This window comes from Oxyura jamaicensis, chromosome 4 (assembly GCF_011077185.1).
Source record: "Oxyura jamaicensis isolate SHBP4307 breed ruddy duck chromosome 4, BPBGC_Ojam_1.0, whole genome shotgun sequence".
Classification (NCBI taxonomy): domain Eukaryota; kingdom Metazoa; phylum Chordata; class Aves; order Anseriformes; family Anatidae; genus Oxyura; species Oxyura jamaicensis.
Genome location: NC_048896.1, coordinates 26,084,725 through 26,109,545, shown reverse-complemented (window position 1 = coordinate 26,109,545; position 24,821 = coordinate 26,084,725). Strand labels below are relative to the sequence as shown.

General features: G+C 37.4%; 1 protein-coding gene across 7 annotated transcripts in view; it reads right to left on the bottom strand.

Annotated features, from left to right (window-relative positions):
* The window catches only part of CCSER1 (coiled-coil serine rich protein 1), a 712,119-nt gene that overhangs the window by 531,037 nt on the left and 156,261 nt on the right, over positions 1–24,821 (bottom strand). For all 7 annotated transcript variants that reach the window (XM_035326089.1, XM_035326088.1, XM_035326092.1 and 4 more), the window contains one exon: positions 756–849. In XM_035326089.1, coding sequence (XP_035181980.1) covers positions 756–849 — 94 coding nt within the window. The remainder of the gene's footprint in view (positions 1–755; positions 850–24,821) is intronic.

Sequence of the window (24,821 nt, the reverse complement as noted above, 5' to 3'; positions counted from 1 at the left end):
CAGGTGAAAGAGAGGGTCAGAGTTATTCCTACTTACAAGCATGTCTCTGTCATAATGGAGTGTCAAATATATATATCAAATCATAACAGAGTACAAACTCAGAGATCTGCCTCTGATCAAGTATAAATCTCACACGCTTTATACTTCTCTTGAGTCCTTTGGAGTTAGCAGGACTTCTCCTGTTTATGGGAAAAGGAACGCAGGATTCTCCACTGCAGGTGCCATGACTTGGGTAATCCTACTGCAAAATTATTCTAAATTCATCGCGAGTTCACCATGGCCATTGTGATTAATCAATGCAGTGCAACAGTGCCTTAACCAACCACGAGAGATAGGATCAAGTTGTACTCATATCTCAAGACATGGCTTCTTTATTTGAAGCCTATTATTCTAGCACATACAAAATCAGATTGTAATTATATCAGAATGGTAACTGCCTGGTGGCAGAAGTCATTCTAAACATCTAGAAAACCAAATGGGTCTGCCCTTGGTTCTGTGCAGTTGGAATTCTTCTGTATCTATAAAAATGCCTTCCCTTTGATAACCAATCCATATGAAGACCAAATACAGCGTATAAGAGCATCTTCCTGGCAAACAGCACAAGCATTTAAAAATCATACTAAGAAATGCATACCGCTCTTCCCTTCTAAGAAAATGACTCTTTGCTATTTCCAAGTAATTGTAATGAACACAGTTTCATCATATTTCTAAAATAATAAGACTCCTTGAAGATATTCAGTATTTATCTGTCTTACCAGAACGATGGTGATGTTGTTCTTCTACGAACTCCAAGTCAAGCATTAGGTCATCTTCATCCAACTCACAGGAACCCAAGTTATTCAAAACATCCTAATATATATTAAATTAAAAACAACAAAAGAAAAATAAGCATTTAGACAAATGGGTTAACCAAACTCTTCTACACAACAGAATGAAGAGTCAGACCTGGAAAATAAGTTTAAGGTGCTACAGGAAATTTTTCTGTTAACACTGGACTAGTGAGAAAATGTATGTAATAACCAGCCAAGAAGGCTATGTATTTGTTATGTAAGTAGGACATGTATTTGTCAACATTCACTGTTTTACAGGATCTTGAATATTTAACTGAAAAAACAGAAGAGGTAATGCTGTCTGTATTACTATTTTTTTTTACTGTTCAATTATACTTTTTGCATTTTCCCAAGTTTAATCGTAACTTTTTGTGAAGCATAAATGTTATTTGTATCATGATATACAATTATCAGTATCTGTCTTTCATTATTTTGGCATTGTCTGTCAATATTATCAGAACAAAGATTTACTATTCTATTTATCCAATGCATAAAGAGATACAAGTTTAGAATAAACAGCAAATTCAGGCATGAGCAATCAGTTCATGAATTCTGAAGTACTCATGTAGGTGGTAAAGGATTACAAGGACAGAGAAGAAAGCCTGACTGTAAGGTATAGCTGCTTAGGTCCCCATTCCCTCTTTGTAATTTATTTTGTTTGCTAAGTTTCAACCACAGACAGGTAAGGGAGGCTTATATAATTCAGTCTTTGGAGGGTTTTGTTTGTTTTTCTTTTAAATGAATAGGGGGCTAAAATTAAAAAAGACTCAAGATTAACTTTTTTGCATTGCATTTTTCTCTCCAGGATTTGGTTCTTGGAAGATAAAATAAGTAATTATGGCTCAGGTAGACGTCTTTACTTTGCCAGCTTGTAGTACAGCAGTATCATTTGTGGTCATGAAATGACATTCAGGTTTCATTTGTGGTCATGAAATGGCATTCAGTTCAGCCTCAGTAAAGCCCTGTTTGGACAATCATTACCTGCAGCCAGCCACAGGACGGCAATCAGTCTCCAGGTAAATGACCCACCAACAGAGGCAGAGCTCCATACAAGGAGCCCTGGCTGAAGGCAGCCTCTGCTCTCAGCCACTCAGAGAGGAACAAAGCAAACTGCTGGTAGCGTGGCTGCAGGCAACCCACACCAGGACAGTTCACTATTTATTGTTCTCCATTCCTAGGCTCACCACAGCCAATTATGGAAAACAAGGAGAGGAGGTGATTATTTTCTCTAGTCTCTACCAATCTAAAGTTGTTACGCTCAGTGGGTGGAAACAGATGATCATTTTGCATTTTCTTTCTTCCCATGAATGTTTTAATCTATGGTCAAGCATATATAGTTAGTATGATATGATTAAAAGATAATGATTTAAAGTAAGGGGAATTAGTAGTTTCCCATACTGCCAGGTAGGCATTTCTTTTGACATGACAATATCATGACAGTCATAATCTTCTCCACAGTTCCATCGTCTAATCAAAAATATTACATGCATTCTGCAGCTAGTGTTTTGTTTGAAAATCTACAAATGATACTAAAACAGGGGTGATCCATAATCCATTCCACAAAGAAAAAATTCAGTAGACTCCTGCCTTAATATGCTGGCACCTCAGACATCCCTTAGGCTGCCCACTCAAATCAAAACCAAGGGACACCGGATTTCAGCGTGCAAGAGGCTATTAACCTGTTTGGGGGGGGCTAGAGATTGCTTTAGAAATCTGCTGTAGAGAAAGCAGAGAAATATAACAGTAGTATACCTCAAACTAGCAAAAGCCCTTCCTGACCTCAGTTCCAACCATAATTTTTTATGTTCCTTCTAATTCTTTCAAGTATTTTTCCCCCCATAAGAGATGTCAATTCTTATTCACACTCAAAGCTTACACTTATTCAACTCTTTTGAGTTATGATTTCTTTAAATTCTGTTTTCCAATATTTCAGAAATAATGCACAGGCAACATCATGACTTTTTTTTTTTTTTTGCATTCTTTCCCTAGCTTACTGCTAGCATGAGAATACCTCTTCTGAGATGCAGAACCGATTGTTAATGCTGTTATTACATTTATAAATGCCAAGCACAAAAAGTGAGAATTGTCAAGTGTAGAAGCTTCCATACAACCAGAAAGCAGTGCTATACAAAAGGAAGACACCCATCATAAGACCATTACAGTCCCATCAAGCACAGAACATCTTATTCCCTTTATCTCAATGTTCAACGTTTAACTCAGAGATCTGCTGGCCAGCCTTCTTCATAGTAACTATTTCTTTTCCTCAAGGTGACAAAATGTAGGCATTCAATAATCAATTTGCTTATTACCATAGAATACATAGGCATAGAAATTAAACACGAAAATGCAGTATGCAGGTGCATTCTATCGGCTTATGGTATCTGATACCTGGGTAGATACGTACTTTTCTAGTCTGCATTTATCTTAACATATAACAAAAACCCAAAGAAAAAAAAAAAAACTGTTTTCTGATATTAAAAATAAAATATTTTTTAAAAATACTGTCTTTTCTATTAAATGAAAGTGGGAGAACACCTATTGCTCAATGTTATAGATAACCCTAAAATTAAATAACTTTTGAATCACTGTTGGAGCTAGTGAAATACCAAAGACCGCAAATCTCATTTACGGCTTATGTGTATCCGTTAGCAGCTAAATATCTTTCAAAACAGCAGCAAGACACTGCTAAAATTTGTTTTCTGTTCTTTTTCATATATTCCAAGAGACATGACTGAAATATCTCTAGTCCAACTGTTTTTTCCAAGCTGTATTTCAAAAGGAGAATCAACGCTTATGGCACGTTAAGAGCAGAACATAATGAAATGGTGTCTAACCAAATCAAGAGTTTTTTATTTCATTTTTAAATTTAGACATTAGCAGGCACTCAAGGTGGACCAAAATGATGTATTAAACAACTCAGAGAAGGTACAACATCTCTTGTTTTATTGTTTCATTACTTAGTGGAAGCATTCCAGCAAAAAAGTCCAGAAGAACAATCCCTGCAATTTTTAAGCAATATCTAAAAGTTTTCCGTGCCAGTACTGGTTAAAGGTAGAAGCACGTAACACACAGGTTTGCTCTTTAAGTTGAAATTATTATTTATATTACAGTTGACCAACTGAACCCATATTGATATTAATGCTAAACATCCTTTGAGGAACCATAACAATAGCAATGAGCATGATTTCACGCTAGTTCAGTATCTCCTGCTCCTTGTGCAATAACTCTTGCATTGTCAGAAATCTTGTGAGATTGCCTGTAATTTCCTTGCAATCACTGCTAAAATGTAGTGATTCACAGGCCTCGTCTTCTAAGCTGAAGAAACTCTACCAAGTAAGACGGACTAAAAATAAAAAGGTTGTATACAAGTTTCCTCCTGCATAAAACTGCCTTTCAGGAAGGCCCTTGCTTCCAGTAACCTTCAGAGTGGAGACAAATCATGCCCCATCTCTCTGTTCTTGTCCTTAGCTAGCAAGTCCCCCTCTGTCCTGCGAGGCTGGTGTGTACCACGTTCCTTACAGCAACGCCTCTGCTTGTCCACCTGAGGTCTTCCCCATGCAGCTGTAACCCCTTGTCTCCCCTTCCCTAAGCCTCTCTGACTGTGCCAACAACAGTAGACAAGATAAAAGTGATAAAGAAGAGGTTTATTCTGATGCTTATTCTTCTCAGAGAGGGGGAGCTTCTCTATCTGCTAGATGTGTCAATGCTGCCAGTTCAGTGACTTCCTTTCCACACCCAAGCAGAGGAGCATTGGAAAAGTTCCTACTTCTGTCTTCACAGCAATATTTTCTGAAAATATATAGATATAAAATATAATAGAAGGCCCCCAGAAGGACCTGCTTAACGTCGCAGTTCAGCAGTACCGCCCTGACGCATGCCAATGTCTTCCACTCCTATGCCTCCTAGCCAGGTTCCATTACTCCCTGTAGCTCCTTTGTTGGTATGACAATTGGTAAGAATTGTAATTTCTTAAGCTTAATACCTCTTGACCCTCTCCCTGCTCTCCCTCTCACTACTGCTACTATACTCTTTGAAAAGCAAAGCAATTAAATGAAAAAATAAAATTAAATAAAATTAAAGAGGGACTGAGAAAATAAAAGAGAGAGATGAAGCCCTAAAGCAGCATTCAAAGTGAATAGTTTTAAGGCATCGTTACATAAAGAAAAAGAAATGATCATTTCCGTCAAGGTTCCAAGGAAAGGTTTGTTGTCTATTTATGGTGACACATCAATTATTTATTCCAGGAGGTAAATCATTTAGTGAGGGCAGAAGCTCTGCAGCAAAACCCTTCTTTGCTTTGTAATAGCCCCTTTATAAGCCCTGAGACATATTTCCTACCTTTGTGTCTGCTTCCCACCTGACTTGTAGCACCGTTCTGCCTTTACAGTGGATCGGGAAATAACATGATGGTGTTTTTTTCTTCACATTTATCTACCCATTTCCTATACCTCAGTGTCTCTCCCTCTGTGGTGGTAGCATTAACAATGACAACACAGGCTGATCAGCCACTGTGGAGGCAGCACTCAGCAGCATCTGCTTCCTCGGGCAGAACCTGTATGCAAAACTGAATCTAAAATAACTTTAGGCCCATCTCCATCTGGAGTCTTTACAGAATCTTCTGTTACGGCACTCAAATGCACATAACCTAGTCTATCTATCCTGACCCCCACCGCGGTTACTTTAGCAGATCAAGAACTAAGATGCAGAAACCCAAAGGGACCTTTCTTAGTTGGAAGAAGAGTGGAGAGAAATGGACCAACGTTATCTGAGGTGTGAATACACTGAAGTTAACATTTGCCCATCTCTCAGTTGTCATTTTTCCAGTTTTACTGTTCAAGACAGGCTTCAGCCTAGTTTACGTACTTCTCTTTCTAACTTTGACATGGTGAAATACCATGGCTAAGTAAACAAGTTGACGTTTAAACAAGAATATAAGGATTATATTTAAAATATTAATAATTTGGAAGAAAAAAGCAGTAACTTGTATGCTGCTTCAGACTGCTTTTGGTAAATGTAACATTGCATCTGTTCTTTGATGGCTGTGGCAGAACACAGCATTAACCCAAGAATATTTCAGTAGAATACTTCAGTAACTTTTCAGTATTTTTGCATTAAAAATTCTTTCAGCAAAACAAAAAGTATTTAACTATAGTTTTACATCTAATTGCAAGGAATCATACTCAAAGCTCACCACTGGCACCAGTGGTATTCAGTTTAGTTTTGACTGGGCCCAGATGTTCTTAACCAAGAAATAGGACCTCAGACTGGTTTTATTATAGAAAGATATACAATGATTTGTACAGATACAGCTCAGAAATAGCTGAAACATTCCGGGAATAGAAACATATTAGAAATACAAGTCCTTCCATCCAGGCAGTATATAAATTTACCCAGGATTGCTGAAGGAGCAATCTTAGTTCCTATCTTAGCTTCTTCCCTATCTCTTTCTCTCTTCCTAGTTTCCTTTCTTGTATTCACTCCAAGGAAATCTTAAATGTAATATATGTGTTCTTGATCCTTTTCCAGAATAGTAAAGTATTTCAATATTTTTGTTTCAGTATTTTTAGCCCTACTATTCCAACCTAGAATCTACAACTTCTAGAAAGTTTGAAAGCTGCAATAAATAAGAACAGACTTAGTAATAAGTACATATTAAATGTACAACATAACAGATCTCACTTTTACTGTTAGGCTTAATCTAACAACAAAAAGCAAATAACATTTTCTTTATGAACCTTTTATTATTGTCTATTATTATTATTACTCCAAATAACCAGTCTAAATGTATAAAATATATAAATAGCTAATAAAATTACTGCTTATGGAATCATACTATACTAATTTAAAAACAGACTACCCTGATATTCAAAAGTGACAATAAGGCATACCCATGAATATACAAATACACTAAAGCATATTATTTCATCAAGCAATGCAATTCAGTTCCAAAATGAACCTTACAAAATCATAAATTGCACAGCATATATCAACAAGGTAGGGCAAATCCATCTAGAACTGAACATTAACAACTAATATTTGAACAATTACTATCGCATTATTACTATTACAATTTAGTAATTCAGTATAATTCAGTATATTAACTAATACACTGAACAATTGGTTGTAGGTGTGAAATCTGCTCATTTAAAACATCCAGAAATCAATGGAACCAAATAAACGATTAATTTATTTATGTTTACACTCGTTTTTATTCTTGACTGCTCTCTCCCATACCATTGAAATAATAAAGCAATAGCAAGGTCCTAACTGCAGCTGACACAGGTTCTCTGTCATTACCAGCATCTTCAGAGAGTTGCATGCATTATTTTGTAATTTTATTCTAATTAACGTGCAGTCCCTAGTCAATATGGTGTTCAATAGCTTGTGTTTCCTTTCATTTTCTATGCTGGTATCTTGAGGGAGATTCAGCTCTGTCAGATTTTTTGTGTTTAAGCAAAGGGACGTAGGCTGTTTTCTGATCAGTACTTTTGTATATTCACACAAAGGTTGCCACTGGGACCTGGCATTTGCCCATGGTTTTCACGGTTCTATTACACAGGTGACAGAGATTTCCATTTCATTACAATATGGGGATATTCCAACAAAATCTTGCCTATTGCTTGGAGATTGTTCAAGACCTCTGAGATCTCGAGGTCCAGTAAGCAACTTAATGCTGCTACAAGACTGAAGCGCCTACATGTTCCCAATTACGCAGTTCACAGATATTTGTCAGACACATACAACTGAAGATGCCACCCACAGAAGTCACTGAATGCTAACTTGGGCAATACACACAATGATACAACCTTACTATCATGAGCTTGAATATACTGAATACATTTTAATTGTTAACGTTGCTTTTGATTAAGCTTTGCATCTGTGTTCCTGATAGCAAATGTCAGACTAATACCTGCATTCCCGTCTCTGTGTGCCTATGTAAAATACTGCTACCAGAATTCAAACCAAGAGGAGCTTTGGTCATGGGAGCCCCACTCTGAAACATAGTTCAGCAGCAGCAGCTACGTGCTATATGGACATATTTTAGGAAATCCCTAAAACCCAGGGGAGTCACTTTTAAAACTTTTTTTTTTTTTTTCCTGATATAATAAGCCTGTGTCTCATTTTCATAAGTGGTGATGTAGGAACCAGGGGAATTTCAAGTATAGTTTAGAACTACAAGAATAAAAACCACTTTTCAAAAAATACTTTGTGTTCTGTTTTGTTTTCCTCTCTCCCTGTGTTGGCCATCTTTCTGAATCATCCTCCTCTGTGCTATTGTTCTTAACAATTTTCTGAACACAGATTTTCACATCTTATTGTCTGTTTTTTTTGTGTTGTGTTTTTTTTTGTTTGTTTTTGTTTTTCAAAATATAAGGGCTTCCTGCTCATGCCTCCCAGTCAAAATGGTGGTTTAGTAAGAAACTTTGAAAGAAAAATAGCCTGTTATTATATGTATAGTGCTATTTTTGTATTTAATATTATAGATTCATTTTTTTCCCTCTGTGGAAATACATCTGGAAGGCCATTTGAGATCAATGCTTTTGAAAGAGCACAAAGAAAACACACTCTAGGGAGAATAATTTGATTCTTTTGTAAGAACATATGTATGGCAATTCACCTGTATCTACTCAGGGTCACTGCATATCTGATGCTGGAAAAGATCAGAATTAAATATTTCAAGTCTCAAATGATTTCTAGAGATTGCCAAAAGATAGCACTTCATCCAAACTGTACTCTGCAAAGAAATGTGGTGTACAATCAGCATAAGAATGAAAACTCTGAGATATACTCAAGGAAATGAAAGACCTTGAGCTATTTAAAGCAATGTTAACTCCTAGAACTGTACCTGAATAATTCATGGGCATAATGAAGTATTTTCGCCTTCTGCACTCTCCCACATACTTCAAAAGGAAAATGAAAGTACATGAAGCCTTGCAAACAGAAACCCTACCAATGGTATAAAAGTCTCTGCATTAAGTGTAAAGTTTCTGGATAACTTTCCTATACCAAGAGCAGCTTAAAAGTATTCTTTTCTTCTGAATAGCACCACCCAAAAAGCTTATTATTCCCTAGTCACATATACGAGGGACATTAGAAAAGGTAAGAAATGTATCTTCTAATGGTTGGCAAGAACATTTTTTGTAGCTAATGTGGAAATTCACTTATAATATAGATGAATGTGCCCTTCAGACCCGAAGACAGAAGATTATTAGTGGCAAAAATTGTCCAACTACAGAGCTCAGATCCATCGTACTGCTCCTCAAAATATTTTTTGCACACGTTTCTGGCTGTGCAAGGGAAGCATGCCATCTTCCATCCTACTCTTGTTTCTGCCCTTTTGATTCTCTCTGTGCATTAAATCAATGTCTGCAATGATGCTCCTTTTGCCTGATCGATTATAACTAATGGACTCTTCTAACATCTCAGTTTGCACTCACCCATATGGGGATCCCTGCTGCAGTACAGCCTGCTTGCTGAAACCATAGAGATGGTTTCACAACACAAAGCTCGAGCACCTCTGGTGGCAGGGGCTGACAGTGCTCCTGTCAGGCCATATACTACGGAGTCAATCAGGATCAAACCAGAGAGAAGTGGCATCTACATTCAGAAGTTCATGGGTGAAAGAGTTTGAGCAAATAACACTTTGATATACAGCACCAACAGTCACTCTACTGTATTAACCAATTTTCCCGTCATTACAACAGCACACACAGAGACCATCCTTTGGGGTATTGTGGTACCCAGAGGTGACCAGCACCTTCCTCACCCTCCCATCATAGACCTGCAGCTCTTCTTCCTGGAAATGCTGCCAGCCCACCTAAACACATTTTCTGCTGTTTGGTCATCCAAATGCTACAGTACTGCTGAGGATAACGTGCAGATGAAAGCCAGAGGCAGATGACCATACTATAGTACTGATCACAGTGAAGCAGCGTCACCTGCCTCTACGAGAATACTTTTGGACACCAGTGGACTCACCTTTGCACATGTAACCAAATATACAATTAGTATTTTATTTGTCTTGCACTCATACATATGTGTACAAAAATAGAGAGGCAATGGCCAGTGCCTAGGATTTTTGTAACACCGTAACGCCACTAACACCATAACTGATAAGAGTGCACAAGTAACTTATATATAACACATCAATCAAAGGTATATAAATATGCAACTCCAGATATTCAGAGACTCAAGGCATAGTTGCACAAACAGTGTACAGAAAAACATGCAACCAAACAGCATGCAAGGTAACAGAGGAGGCAGAACAGGCAGGAAAGGTGTGTGATGGAAAAGGCAGGTCCTGGCTCCAAAAATAAGATGACCTATGGGAGGGACAGACAAGGTACTCACCCCTTCTTTTGGGGGAGGAGGCTGAGAAGCATAAAACCACCAAGGATAAGCAAGGTATGAGCAAGCATATGGAAAGAAGAAGCTGCCAGGGACCATAGCCATCACCAGTACCCACAACCTGGCAAAAGTGGCCTCATTTGCCAGTGTATAAACAGCCCCGATACAGCAGTCTCTGAATCCCAGACTTACAAACATGTATGCAAATGTTCGCATACCCATTTGCAACACATGGGCTAGCTGCACGGGCAAACAGCTCTTAGAAAACCAGGAGGCAAAAGATGCCCTCAGCATTTAAAATTTACTATTTTTTATGTTTCTGTTAAAGTATTCAAATGAGTCCATCTTCAAGTCAACTACTAGATAAGAATCAGTTCTTGACAAAGCAGCGCTCACTTAACATTGAATTAACTGTCAAGCAGTAGAATATCAAAGCAAAAGCCACGTTTAAAATGTGTACATGCTTCTGTGCACCAGAAAGCTTGAGATTTGAGTCTGTGAATAGAAGAAAAAGAAAACAAAAACATTTCAGTCAGAGGCACTTTGTTGCTTGTTGGCCATTTTTTTTCAAATAATTCTGGAGTGCTGAGGTTCACTTTCATTGTATCATGACAACTGGATTTTCTGTGTTCGAAAGAAAAAAGGTGCGAATATTTTTCATACATCAATCTCTAATTTTCACTAACAGAATTCTAGGAAAAAAAAAATCTTTTGTTGAGAAAGTATAAAAATGCATTCAAAGTAATACAATAAAGCTTAAAATGACCAAATAAAGCCTTAATAGATTTTTTTTTCCCAGTCATACACACATATGCTTTTCTCCCAGCAGATGGATACATCTGCAGCACATAATTTGCTTTGTGGATTAGTTACTGCTTTTACAGCTTTTGTAATAGGCAAAGCACTATGCAAGTGTTCTAGTACAGTCATTATCATCATATAGCTTTGGGAAAGTTTTCTACATCTCCTGTGCCAGATTTTTGTGCCAGACACAGAAAAAGCTCCTTAGGTATCTCTGTCCTGCATTTATATAGCACACAATTCAGACTACTCCGTATCTGCATGTACTTTAGGGATGTGTGTTCGACGGGTCATTCAATGCACGGATTGGTCAGGTAAAACACTAAAAACGCTGAAATTAAACACATAGCTTATGGCTAAACCTTCTGGCAACTGAAATTCTGTCAACTAGAAACTTCTGGCTCTGTCCTGACAACATCCAAGTCAATGCTTCAGCCAACATCTAAATAGTCAAAAACCAAACATCTACTCAATCTTGGAATTCATTTTTGGCTTTTCTTTGCCAGTAGCTTGCAGAGGAAAAAACAAAACAAAACAACAACAACAAAAAAAACACTAATTACTAGTGAGGAGTATTACTAAACCATATTACTAGTGAGGAGTTGTCCTCACTAAAATAGAAGTATTTGGATTCAGGGGATACAGAAGGCAGAACCTAGAACCTTAGCATTTACAATCTTGATAATCCACCACTGCTCCAGAAGGCAAACCGTGGCAATTTCTTTAAAGAACATTGTTCTTTTGACAAAACAGAAAAGAACGATCCCCCCCTCTGCAACCATCCCTGTTTGGCAGAGACTGTACTGACAGTGGAATTTAAGCCCCTTTTCTCCAAACAAAACCAACATTGCTTACCATGTGTTTTCAGTATTTCTGAAAAGCAACGTTGAAAAAGGTACATGCGTGGTAGCAAGCTCAAGAATTGATCTGTTATTCTTGCAAGTAATCTTCCCCCAAAATGTCACTGTTCTAGTTGTGTCATCACAACTCTCGTTGTGATGGAGTCAGCAATTTTGGACGCTAAATGAAGATAACCTTTTTTACAGCTTGAGCATTAACTTATTTCTAAGAAAAGACTATAGACTTGCTACATATGAAAAACTCAACAATCTCCTGAACATATGTATAAATAAATATTTTTGTCTAGTAAGAGGAAAATGTAATACTTTTCTCCTCACAATATAAGCCAATTCGAGACTGAATCTTCTGTTTCTAATTCTAATTTGTAGCCTGTAATATTGGTGATAAATCACTAAAAATTGAGCCCTTTAAATGAAACCACAAGTGACCCTTTACTATGGCATCATTAATGCAATTACATAATAGATATGCTATTGCTAATATTATTTGAATTCTTTCTGTTTCCATGGTAACTTTGGCCTACAGCTGCTCTGGTAAGCAGGGTTTTAAATCATTCTTTAAGAAAAGCTTCTGCTGAAATGTCATTTTTCCTCTACTGAGTATTTTCCCGTTTCTTTGTTCTGTTCTTTTTCACAAAGAAAAACTGTAAAGGCAATTACTGATTTTTTTTAGTTATTGCAGTTGAATGGGCAGTGAAGCGGGAACTTGAGGACACCAGGCGTCCTGTAATAAGACTCACCTAACATCAGCATCTGCGGAACAAAATATAATGTTCCATCCTGGAAAGGTACCTAAATCTCAGAGAGACTAAGAAACAACAACCCCTTGCTGGACATACTGCAACGCATAGATTTTACAGGCTTTGTTACTACTCCTCTGTACTTTTAAAATTTTAATGCTTAAAAGGACTCTCTCAGTACCTGTGTGTGCATTTTCTTCTAACAAATGTCTAGCTCCCTAGACATTAGAATGGAAGAAAAGCACAAATATCTATAGAACAAGTGCAGAGCCTTTCCCCATGATTTATACAAGTGTCTCAATCGGATGGGTAAGGTTGGTTTGCCACACATGTGCAGCTTAAAGAACAGAAAACTATGAAAGAGTATCAGTTACCTGGCTTTTATATCTGAATTCACAAATGGCCAAACCAGTAGATTCAGCTGCCAGACACCTTGCCAACCAAACCTACAGAAAACTAACAGAACCTGTTTGTGTCATAGTATTTGCCCCTACAAATTTGCTGATGAAGTCAGCATACAATTAGCTTTCTAAAAACTACACACCGGGTTTGCCACAAAGCAAAACACAAAACCTATTCTTCGTTCTGCCTATGGGTCTTTTACCTGCAGTTCTATTTCCATTTATTTCTACTCACTGTGTGGCTTTGCAGTTTAAATGGCATCTGCAAGGTTTCTCTTTACGGTGCCCATTCTTCCCATAAACTTAACAGAAATACTGTGCATATAATATAAAATGGCAATCAAACAGCATATTTTAGGTTTAAAAGGACAATGAATGAAAATATGCACTCACTTAATAAGCAAATTACTTATTCATTGAAGGCTCTCTGGATTGCCATTAAATATCATGTATCAAATCATAGAATTCTTCATCTTAAGCACACAAGTGTGCTATTTGAACAAATGGAGATGGACAGCTGACAAGTTAGATGTCAGACCTTAGAAATTTAGGAAAGCCTTAGCTTTACTAGAAAGTACTCCAAAGCCCTTCGCCACTAATCAACATTTATGCATCTTCAACACAGAAAGCAGTTGAAACTCTTTGAGGTCACGGTGACACTGTCAGAAACTTTCTCAAATCATTGCCAAAAAGGACTGTCATTATAATGATTTTCACTTGCCATTAATTCCCAGCTGCCTAATTTAGTAGGGTAGAAAGCAGTCCCCCCAGTACTAATTGGAATAAATTTTTAATTTAATAGTCTAATGCGTTCCAGTTTTTTCTCCTTTCAGTGAATCAATGTTCTCATTATTTGTTAGTAGCTAGGCACTGAATGCATACAGTTGAGAGGCCTAAAATAAGACAGCTTCTTGGTCAAAAGTCTAGGTTTAAAAGGAAAGGGGTGAAATTCAGCCTTCTGTTTTGAATAGAATAGCAGTATGTATAGGTTCAGTTAAAATAACACTTGTTTCATTCCCATTCCCATTCTAAATAGCCAAGACTAAAATTGCAGACTTGCTCAGCATTAAGAACAGATTTTTAACCTATAATGTGAATAAATAGGATCCTTGTGGAATAAGCTTCAGCAGGGCCATCGCAACAAACTCACCTGGAGAATACTTACTAAGACAAGACATTCAGCATGCAAGAACACAAACTTGATCCTCAAATTTATGCTAGAAAAACTTGAGACTCTTAAATGAGACGTCTTCAATGTCTTTGTGGTCAGGACATTACAGAGGAAATTGAAGTATTACATTAAAAAATACTGTCTTAGGATGGCAGATTGCCTTTATTTTCGAATGTTTACTAGAACGAGAAAGTACTTGTAATATACTTCACTTCTATAGTACTTGTACTATACTGACATCAGTGCCAGTAGAACTACTTGATTTTCTCCTGTGCTGTGATTTTCACTCAGATTCAAAGCTTGCTTCAGCCAATAGATTCTAATAAAGCTTAAATATAAGGATTAGTAGACATCTTCACATATCCAAAGCAGGGTGACATGTTTTCTCTTGGTCCATATCCCTATTTTTAAGATGTTTCTCTGCATATAAGAGTGTTCTAAAGCAGGTGTTGCTTTTAGCATAAAGAGGAAAGTATAAAAGTAAAGATGTTTTAGAGATATGCAGGAGGATCTACATAAAGATTAGATACTATTGGATGTGCTGAGCAAAAGATAACTGACCAGATTATCAATGCCCATACCTTCTACAGTCTTAATTCTGTATGTATAGACTGGATTATGCCAAAAAATAGATAGGGTCTTCTTTCTGCTTATTGGAGCAATAAAGCAAATATAGTAACTGTAATAAAGCCAAAGTGTGTAAATGCTGGACTAGTGTTCAGTCCTATTCAGTACTATTATTTCCAGCACTGCTGTGGAAGTGAGCATATACTTTCATAGATGACAACTCATTAGCCGACTTTCCTAAAGGTTGATGTCATCCCATTGCATAAGCACATTTTGTTGTAATTCTTTTCCCAGGAATCTCTGAATCTCTTTACCTACATGAACCAAATTGGATCGGAAGGTGACGGTCTCGAAGGCAAAATGCTGAAACGGAGAACAGCAGATATTTGGATGGAAGAGTGAGATTGCCGCAGTGCACCTGCTAGGAGTAAAACTGCTGTACAAACTCACACATTATGGAATTAATTATGAAATTTGAAATAGCCCTTGATTACGGAACATTTTTCAGATGAACCCTACATCTTTCTTTGATACTGACATTGATTAATTTGTCCCAAGACAAAAATCCATTTGCAGTCAGGTTTCCCTCTCTCAAAAATGTACATGTGCTTGCTATACAATCAAACAGTATTATGGAATTACTTTCCAGATATTAATTAATACAGACCAATTCAACATCCTGTTGCTTTTAGGAGATAAATCAGAGAGAGGTGAAATTACTCCACAGACTGAGACTCTGGCTTCCACTCCAGCCTCACGTAGCCACACCAGGCTATTGTTTAATCTCATCATAGTGTTATTTGAGTAAACTTTCACCTGGTGGGACTGACTATAAATAAATAAATAGATAAATAAATTACAAAAGAAAGAAGGAGAGAGAGAGAGAGATTGATTTCTTTAAATTGCCAGAGTCTCTCAGACAGGTTTGTCTGTGTTGCCATATTAGCTGCTGAACTCCATATCCTTTCTTATAGCTCCTGAAACAATGAGTATGTACTGCCATAATCATGTGTAGCCTGCTACTAGCAGAAATGAGAGGTTTTTCTTCCTTCATATTGCATTCCAACAGCTCTCCAGGTAGGTGAGAACCCAAAATTGTTAGAAAACTACACACAGATTATCGTACTCAGAGATTCTCTGTGATAAAGGTTATGTGTAAACACTGTGATCGTATTATAAAAGCACGATGATTGACACTGACTGAGGAACAGACATCGTCCTTTGGTAAAGTCAAGCTGATGCTTTGACGAAGACCAGCTTGTATGCTTCAGCAACACCCATCACCAAAAACACACAATTTCAGTATCTTCCTCCCTGCTCTGATTCACAGTAAAGGGCAATAGCCAGATAATAAAAGGTATAAGAAACAGCAAGGCCTGAGAGATGGCCAATTAGTTAGGACTTCAACCTCCTGAAATAGCTGTGCCACATAGACACAACACACTATTGACCAATTGACAAAGATTTAGGAGTGCAAGAGGCAGACTTTAGCAAGTTCTGAGCCAAGATACAAAAACAACAATGAAAAACAAACAAACAAACAAAAACTACTCTCACAAGTATGAGCAAGATAAACCAATTTCTGTTTTCATCTCCTCTTTTAGGGATGAGAGAGGAAACAAAAATTAAAACTCTATATTCCCATTCTACTGGTGGCTATCTGGGTAAGACTTCATTACTGCTGCAATGAGATTGCACTGTTTCAGTTCCAGTCTGCACTTCAGCCCCAAGATAACTGCTCTGTACAGTGAATAATTTTACCGTGTGTACTTTTTTTTTAAGATGATGCTTCTCACTACCACAGAAGTATGAAACACAATGATGTAATGGTTTTGTTGTTTTCCTTTCCCTCAGGATACATACGAAGCCCGGACTGAAAAATTTGAAAACACGGTGTAACAAGGGAAGTCTGACATTCTGATCCCTTGGGAAAAGCCCATTTTAATCTGTATGAAAGTAAACATAAAACGGTTTAAAAAAAATAATAATGAATTAAAAGCTGTGTGCAAAAAGTTGTCATCATTGTCTGCAAAAGAGTTCTTCACATACCAATCACGAACAGAGTGGTAACTGCTCATCTATATGATTTTCCATGCACTATCTAAAAAAAAGTAAAATATAACACTAAAGATTCTTTGCCTTTTTCAAATATTAAACAGAGAAAGGCTACCTATAAACATGTATTTGTCAAGAGCAGAATGATTCTTTAAAAGTATCTATCATTACTATTTTATATGGTTACACTAGTTGACCCATGGTTTCTGGGCCATAATTAACCAGCACTCAGACTTCCATAAGGCTTTGAATATTTTGCCGTAGAAGATACGCTTGCATGGACCAAAGCAGCATCCTTCATATGTTCCATTTCCTGTATGGGATGGAATAAATGTCCAAGGAAAAGTAGATTTCATGCCCTTTGGAAGAAAAGCAGGTGATAACCTTTTACTCAATGACACGCTTAAAAAAGGCCTGAAGCAGCTTGGAAGGGCATTTGCAGGGGAATTCGAGCCAGTGTATAATTTTCTTTGTTACATATCTTGCAAAAACCTTCTGAATTACTACAGATTACATTAAACGTGTATCTTTATCTAGTTTGGATATTAAATAAGAAAAAACATGTTAACTGGTTACATTTTGCTTTAATGTTTTGAGTTTGACAAAGCTATAAACTAGGACTTAGGTATTAAACCCAAGCAACAGCATAATCTAAAGGAATACCAGTCAACTGAGAAACTGTTAGTTTTGATACACTTTCTGCACTTTCTGCTTCATTACCTCACGTAATCTCTTCAACCTGAAAGTAGTTTCCTCTCCCACTTCTCGTCTGTCTAGCTCATTCAAATAGTAACTCTCAGATAAAACGACTCTGCAAGTGACTTCACATTCACATTCAGCTGGAGATTCAGCAGAGACAACTGAGATCAGCAACCCCATCTCTCTGCTCCAGCAGTCCTCTAATTTATTACGGTGTTATGGGAACACGTGGAACAAGCAATCCATTCTGAACTTCCACAAGTTACTACTAGGAGTGTCAAAATACATTTATTTTAGTTAGTTAATCTCAGCAGTCTGTGGTAAAAACGTTTATGACCCAGGAGCCATCACGTCAGAGTCTGCTTTCCCAGCCAGAAAAGGAGCCAGGTAGAAAGCACAGGGCTGTAACTGCTTCAGACATAAGAGCTTATTTCACTTACAGATTTCTACGTCTATGCCAAGTTTTACTTCTGATCGGTTGCTTTATACCAGTGTTCATATGATAAAATAACACAAATAAGGTCAAATTTGCCTAATATTATATGAAGTACTATTCATAGTACTATTCATAGTACTTCATATAATATGAAGAATATTCACACGGCATCTTTACTTTCTTTTTTGCAGGGTGAATTTAGCTCATGAATTTAGCTCATTAAATTTAGCTCTTTCATTAGCATACCATGTCTATGTGCTATTATATAATTCTTTCCTGAAATGCCCTGAGACAACAGCAGCAATACACTAGGATTTTATTGTTCCTTCCAGGTACTATTTGCATTCCTACTGAGCAACAACTTTGGAAGCATGACAAATCCAGTTATAAAACACATATGTTAAACTTCACACTGATTAAGGACTTTTGTATCATATTTTAATGAGAACATTATGGGATAATATGCTTTAAAATAGGTTTGGACAAATCACTGTGTAGTAAAAATAAATGGAAGTTTTGTTTTGTTTTTGAAAGGTAAAAAAAAAAAAAAAAGTAAGAGAAGGTGTCTTTTTCTTCACTTAGCCTTCATAGCCTCTTTGGAGCTCACCTCGCAGCAGAATTACATTGCTGCAGCTACTGCCTCTGCTGGATAGTCTGCAGAGTTTGAGTAACTCAAAAAGAGACAAATTTCTTTTCCACCCTCTTGCTGCTTACAGAGGCAGAGGGAAAGAGTGCAGAGCTGGCCCGTCAATCACAGCATTTGGAAGGCATTTCTCTGGCTCTCCAGGTGAACTGCTCAGACTACCACAGTGCCTTCAGGTTTCACTTCCCTCTGCACCACACACCATGACTGAAGTTCAAGCCTGATGCCTGACCGTACTGAGGTGTAACATAAAGATTGGACTGGTCAGAGTAATTTATCTGTCAGGCTTGTCTACTGGTGAGTGATCTCAGGTACTTCTAATCCCAAGGACCACACACTGCGTATTTCATAACTTCACAGGTTTACTGATTTCTGGCTCTGACAATAATATCAGCAGTAATAAAAGCTAAAAGAGTCTTTCCTGTCATGGACCTCAAATGCTGAGAAACAATAGTATGTCATTTGCTTTTCTCCCCATGCCATAATGCATTTTTCTATGCTACAGTGTGGTATGCTTCTACCAAATGCTTCCAAAGCATTATCACACATAAATTGTTTTCCTTATTTTCTTCAAATAACTGTTTTAATTGAAATGCTTATCTTTCATGCTATAGAAGAAATCAAACAGCCTTCTACACTGAGAAGCAGAATCTCTTTACGGCCACATTTACTGTTACAAAGAAGGCTACTGCCACCAAGCGGCTAAGAGAAAAGTAAATGCGTGCATAAAACTATTAGAGAGTGTCCAAAGGAAGGCTACAAAGAGTTTGAAGGGTCTGGAGGGGAAAGTGTGTGAGGAGCAGCTGAGGTCCCTGGGTTTGTTCGGCCCCGAGCAGAGCAGGCCGAGGGGGAGGCCTCATGGCGGCCTGCAGCTCCCTCACGAGGGGAGCGGAGGGGCAGGCGCTGAGCTCTGCTCTCTGGGGACAGCGACAGGACCCGAGGGAACGGCATGGAGCTGGGACAGGGGAGGGTCAGGCTGGGGGTTAGGGAAAGGTTCTGCACCCAGAGGTGGTCGGGCACTGGGACAGGCTCCCCAGGGCAGTGTTCACGGTCATGGCCTGTGGAGTTCAAGAAGTGTTTGGACAACGGTCTCAGACATGTGGTCTGATTTTGGGTGGTCCAGTGCAGACCAAGGAGTTGGACTCCCTGATCCTTGCGGGTCACTCCAAGCTCAGGATGTTCTATGATTCTATGAAATGTCTTCATGAAATGCACCAAGCCTGCAGAAAGTTTCTAGATCCTAATTTTGATGCATCTCCCAAAAGAATGATCTTGAATTGGTGTCAATGGTCTGTTTGTGTTTAAAAAAAAAAAAAAAAAAAGTAATCAAAAGTTAATTTAGAGGCATAACAACAAACGGACATTCCCCTCCTGGATCCCTGAAAGAGACAATGTATTGATACCTCAGTGTAATTGCCTTCAATTTTAGCCTCAGGGTTCGGTATCATTAATTTAAACTGTAATGAAGAAACATACAAATTTAAATGTTAATGCTTCCTCCATTTTAAGAAGTACATCATTACTGCTGTTACCAGTGACAGACCTGATACCATTGGCATTCTTCTGAATTGATTCCACATGTAGAGGTCCCAACTGCATTCTCTGCTATACTTAGATTTCAATCAAATCCAAGTTAAAAATAACAGGATGATACGTTACTGCCTTTTGCCCTGTATATATACACTTTATATTTTAAAATTTCACCAGAAAAAAAAAAAAGGTAAAAAAAAAATGTTTTTAAAAAGTGATTTGAAAAGAATTATACTAAAAAGATTTTATTTTTTTTTTAAATCCCAGAACAAAGTCTACATTGAAAAAAAAAGTCTCCTTCATGGGAGTTCTTACACTGGGCATAATCTTGTTAGGAGTCTGTGGCCCTCTCACAGTGATTTGAAAATACTATTAAAGAAGACACACTGGCAGATCTTCTGTTCTCTCGTTTTCTCTGAATTATATTAAAAAAGGGTATAATAATCATAACAACTTTTTGTACCCATATACATTATATCACAGTTATGCATTATACTACAGAGCTGTTCTAAAGCTCTCTGTTCCATTATCAACAACATAAATTGTTCAGGATGGCAAATACTTCCTATTTCATGTGATACACTGTACCAGAAACATGGACATTTTCTAGCACCAGTTGGTATTTTGAAACACATAAAGCTAAGAAAAATATTGTCTTCATTTTTACATACTTGAACGCCTTCTACTCATCTCTGAAGAAAAATAACAGCCTCTTGCATAAGCCATCTTACTGTACTGTAAGTCAGCATTGGGCAAAAAGAAAAGTTGTTAAAGACTGTTTTTATTTTTGAATACTAGGTGGTAGTTAAATTCTCCATTAAGTTAACTCTGAATTCTCCATTAAGTTAACTCTACTCATGCATTGTCTATGCACTCAGAAAAATAATAATAATAATAATAATTCCTAATTTAGTCTATGCAGTCTAATTAAACAATCTCCTTTGCTTTTTCTTAATATAACACAATGTGATGGAAATGGAAGTAGAAGAAAGGTTCTGGGAGGAGTTAAAAGCAACCCCTGCCAGGAGTGTTGAGGAGGTTAGCGAGAATACTTCACAGCAGGAGCATGGTACGAGGACAGAAGATAGTAGAGACTTACGTTGAAACAAGAAGTTCAGACTAGGTGTAAATATAAATTCATTACCCATGAGGACAGCCACATACTTTAAAAGGACACTGAGTCTGTGTAGTCTCCAGCTGTGTAGACTTTCGATACCTGTCTGGATCAAGCCACGAGCAGTCTGATCTCATACCTGGCCCTACTGTGAGCAGGAGGTTAAACCACAGACCTCCTGAGGTCCCTTCCAACCTGAATGATCCTGTGATTCTACAATAAACTATTTGAGTAAGTTTTTTAGAGACATGAAATGTATCCTCCTATTTGATATTTTAAATAAAGCTGCTAAGAAAGAAAAGAATAAGAAAATACCAGAAGCACAAAACTGCAAGCAAGAGATTAATTTCTTGAAGCAGTATTGCCAAAATAAGCTTTTCTGAAAATGAGCATACTATATCTTACACAATATGTACTTTTTTTCCACTAGTGATAAGATAGTAAGAGATGCTTTCACAGATACTTCTGTTATTGAATTCATGTTCAAGCAGAGGTTGCCACTTGTAGAAGCCCAGAGCCTTTCTTGGCATTTATTCTGTAACATTTAGGCAGGTCAATGAGATTTCTTACCTAATACGATTATCCTCTCAATGATCTCCAAGAAATAATTTGCAATCTTATGGACATAAAACGTTCATCCTTTTGTTTCACTTACTATCATCAGACTCTATGTTACATGTTTTAAAATTATTATTTCTTTCATCAATTACATTGTGTGCGTAGAACTAAGAGAAGTCCTTTCTTAACTACTTGTGTGTAAAGATTGTGAAAGCTTGACTTCTAGCTGGGGAGCTGTTCAACCTTCTTAGTTCCCAGCTCATAGCTGGGGGTTAACACGTAACAATTGTAAACACAAATGAGAAGTTATTGTTTAGTTGATGACACCATAGAGAAAGAGAAGTTCTTTTGAACATTTAATGAAAACATCTCTGTTCTGTGCTTCTTTCGATGTGCACGATATTTTTCCAGGTCTGTGATTTTCCGTAATCATACTTCCAAACCTGAGTTATGAAATGACTTTATGGAACAGCTGTTTCTTATTATACTATTACAAACTTGTAAGAAAAAAAAAAAAAAAGACTGCATTTGGTAATTAATTCTAAAGATCAGTTTTAGTCTTTGGACAGTAAATACAAATGAACTGCAGAATTCCCTATTTGGAATTCAGGTATCTATTGGTACATCCACAGGTATACTCAGAGCTCAAATTAAAACAAGTCCACAATGAAGTACGTGCTCTGCAAAAACAACTCATTGAGTCTGCTATTTAGCAAACTCAACAAAGCAATCGGGACTTTAGATGCAGTTTCCCTCAGATTATCCTGCCATCCCACAGACTTACAAATTAAACACTTTCCCAAGACCACAATTTTCAACTATTCTTGATCCACAGACAGGATTCATGAAGTTCCATTAAAGAAAATTTGACTCTCAGAACATGCATGTTAATCTTTAAATCCGTCTTAAAATGCAAAGTGAATCAAATTTCATGTTTATTGCACTGGAACTATGCATTAGCTAATGGAGGACAGGAACAAGACCAAAAAAATCTCTTTTGAATTTATTCATTTATTAACTAAATGACTGTACCAACAGTGCAGTCTCCAATGAAACAAAAACTTTTGCCATTAAAGGACTTGAAGTAATCAAGCAGCAGAAATGGGCAGCTCAGCACAGGTGTGATTATTCCAAAGTGTTTATTCTGAGGTAGGTTTATAATTGAGTATCTCAACATCACTGGCCTTCCTAGATGTTTTAGATGGGCTTCTTTCAGTGAAATCTGTCACATGACTTCAAGTGAGTTCCCATCAGTTGGGAATCGTGTCTGAGAGTTTTACTTGTGCGAGTCAAAGTCCAATTCTCACACCCTAGAATTATAAGGAAATCCCAGCAAAAAGGATTATTTTTTTTTTTGAGAAGACACTGATTAACATTTTCATTTAACTCCCAGAATGCTTCCTCAACTTCTTTTCAGTCCAATGTAGCCATAAGCATATACATTCTTTCCTTCGTATTTTCATGATGACATGTTCCTTGCTGTTTTTTGGTTTGTTTGTTTTCCATTTAGATGTTCTTTATTGGCAGCACAAACACAAGCTTGCTGTTCTCAAAATGAAATCATAAGCGTACTATGCAAATCCAACATGAACACAAAACAATTCCTTATCACTAGGAATCAGATCATGTGTTGTTTTTTTTTTGTTTTTCTCTTTGTAAGTGTCAAAGGTCTTTTATAAAGAGGACATGGATGCCTCACAAATTCCACACTAAACATAATTTGACTATATGGAATTGTCATATAAAGTTCCAGTTCTGACCGAACTTCATTACTATCCCATCTCAGTACCAAGAGAGAGAGAGCACAATGCTCTCAACAAATATATAGCTTAGCAGGCATTAATCTTTTGTATTTCTTCAATTTTTCATCTCAGATCCAGATAATTCAAGATATGCACTACAGTAAAAAGCCGGCAGAAATACTGTTCTTCTCAGACTCCCAGGGGCTTTTATTGACATAGCATAGTAAAAAAGAAATCAAAGTTCTCCATTCCTGTGGTACAGCCAGTGTATCAGACTGTCTTCCCCTCTCTACACTCCTATAAAAATGGGCCTCTCACCAAGTTTTGAGTTGAGTGGGGAAAAGAAAAAAAATATTGTATTACTGTTTCAGACCAAGATATACTCCCAGTGAAAATACAGCCTAAGTATAAAAAGCTAGACTTTCCTCATCAGTAGTTATCACACATAAAAGTAAGACAAGGACTACCTCCTTGCCTAGCAGATGTATCAAGGCTAGGGGAACAAATGACCCACATACAGTATAACGTCAGTGTATCATTAAAGTGAAGTTCGGATCTGAAATTAATCGCACTTTCATAAGGTGGCATACTGACTAACTAATAAGAAAAAGTATTTGCTGGAGGCAGCATTTTTTTCCTATTAGTGATGGTTCTGCTCATCCCAATTATTCTCATGAGCACCACAACACGGTATTTAATCTAGGTTAGAAAGATAAAAGAAATAGAAAAAGAAGTGGTAGATGGCAGGGAGAACACCTGTACCAAAGTGATTGCCCATCTTAAAATACTGGACATTTTCCTTCAGACCTGCAGATAGCATATTCAGTTAACGCCAATACATTCTTTCAGCTAACTAAGCTGCAAGCTGCTTGAGAAATTTATTGCTGTATGAGATGATCAACAACAACAACAATATTTCTCAACACAGGGCCTGTTATCACCTTGCCACCTCACTAAGGAAAGAATGAAAACATTTTTTCCACACACAGGCTCACTTTCAGAATGCTCTGATTCCATCCACATGGCTTCATGGCTTTTGCTGGTTGGCTTAAGGGTCCGCAGTAGCCAATGGGATGCACTAAAGGCAGAGGGCATTAGTGGAATTTAAGATGACTGCTCCTACCAGTCCCACTTGAAATGTTTAAAGCCTCAAACCAGAAGTTTTTGCTCCTGGAAAAAAAGAGAGTGGGATGTCATCAGTTTGGGGGACAAAACTGACAAGAGTTTTCCACTAGGTTTGCTGGTGTGCTAGCATACCTTGATGTGTGTAACTAAAAGAAATTCCAAGACATTTCCAATGTAGTTGATAACTCTTACTTCTGGACA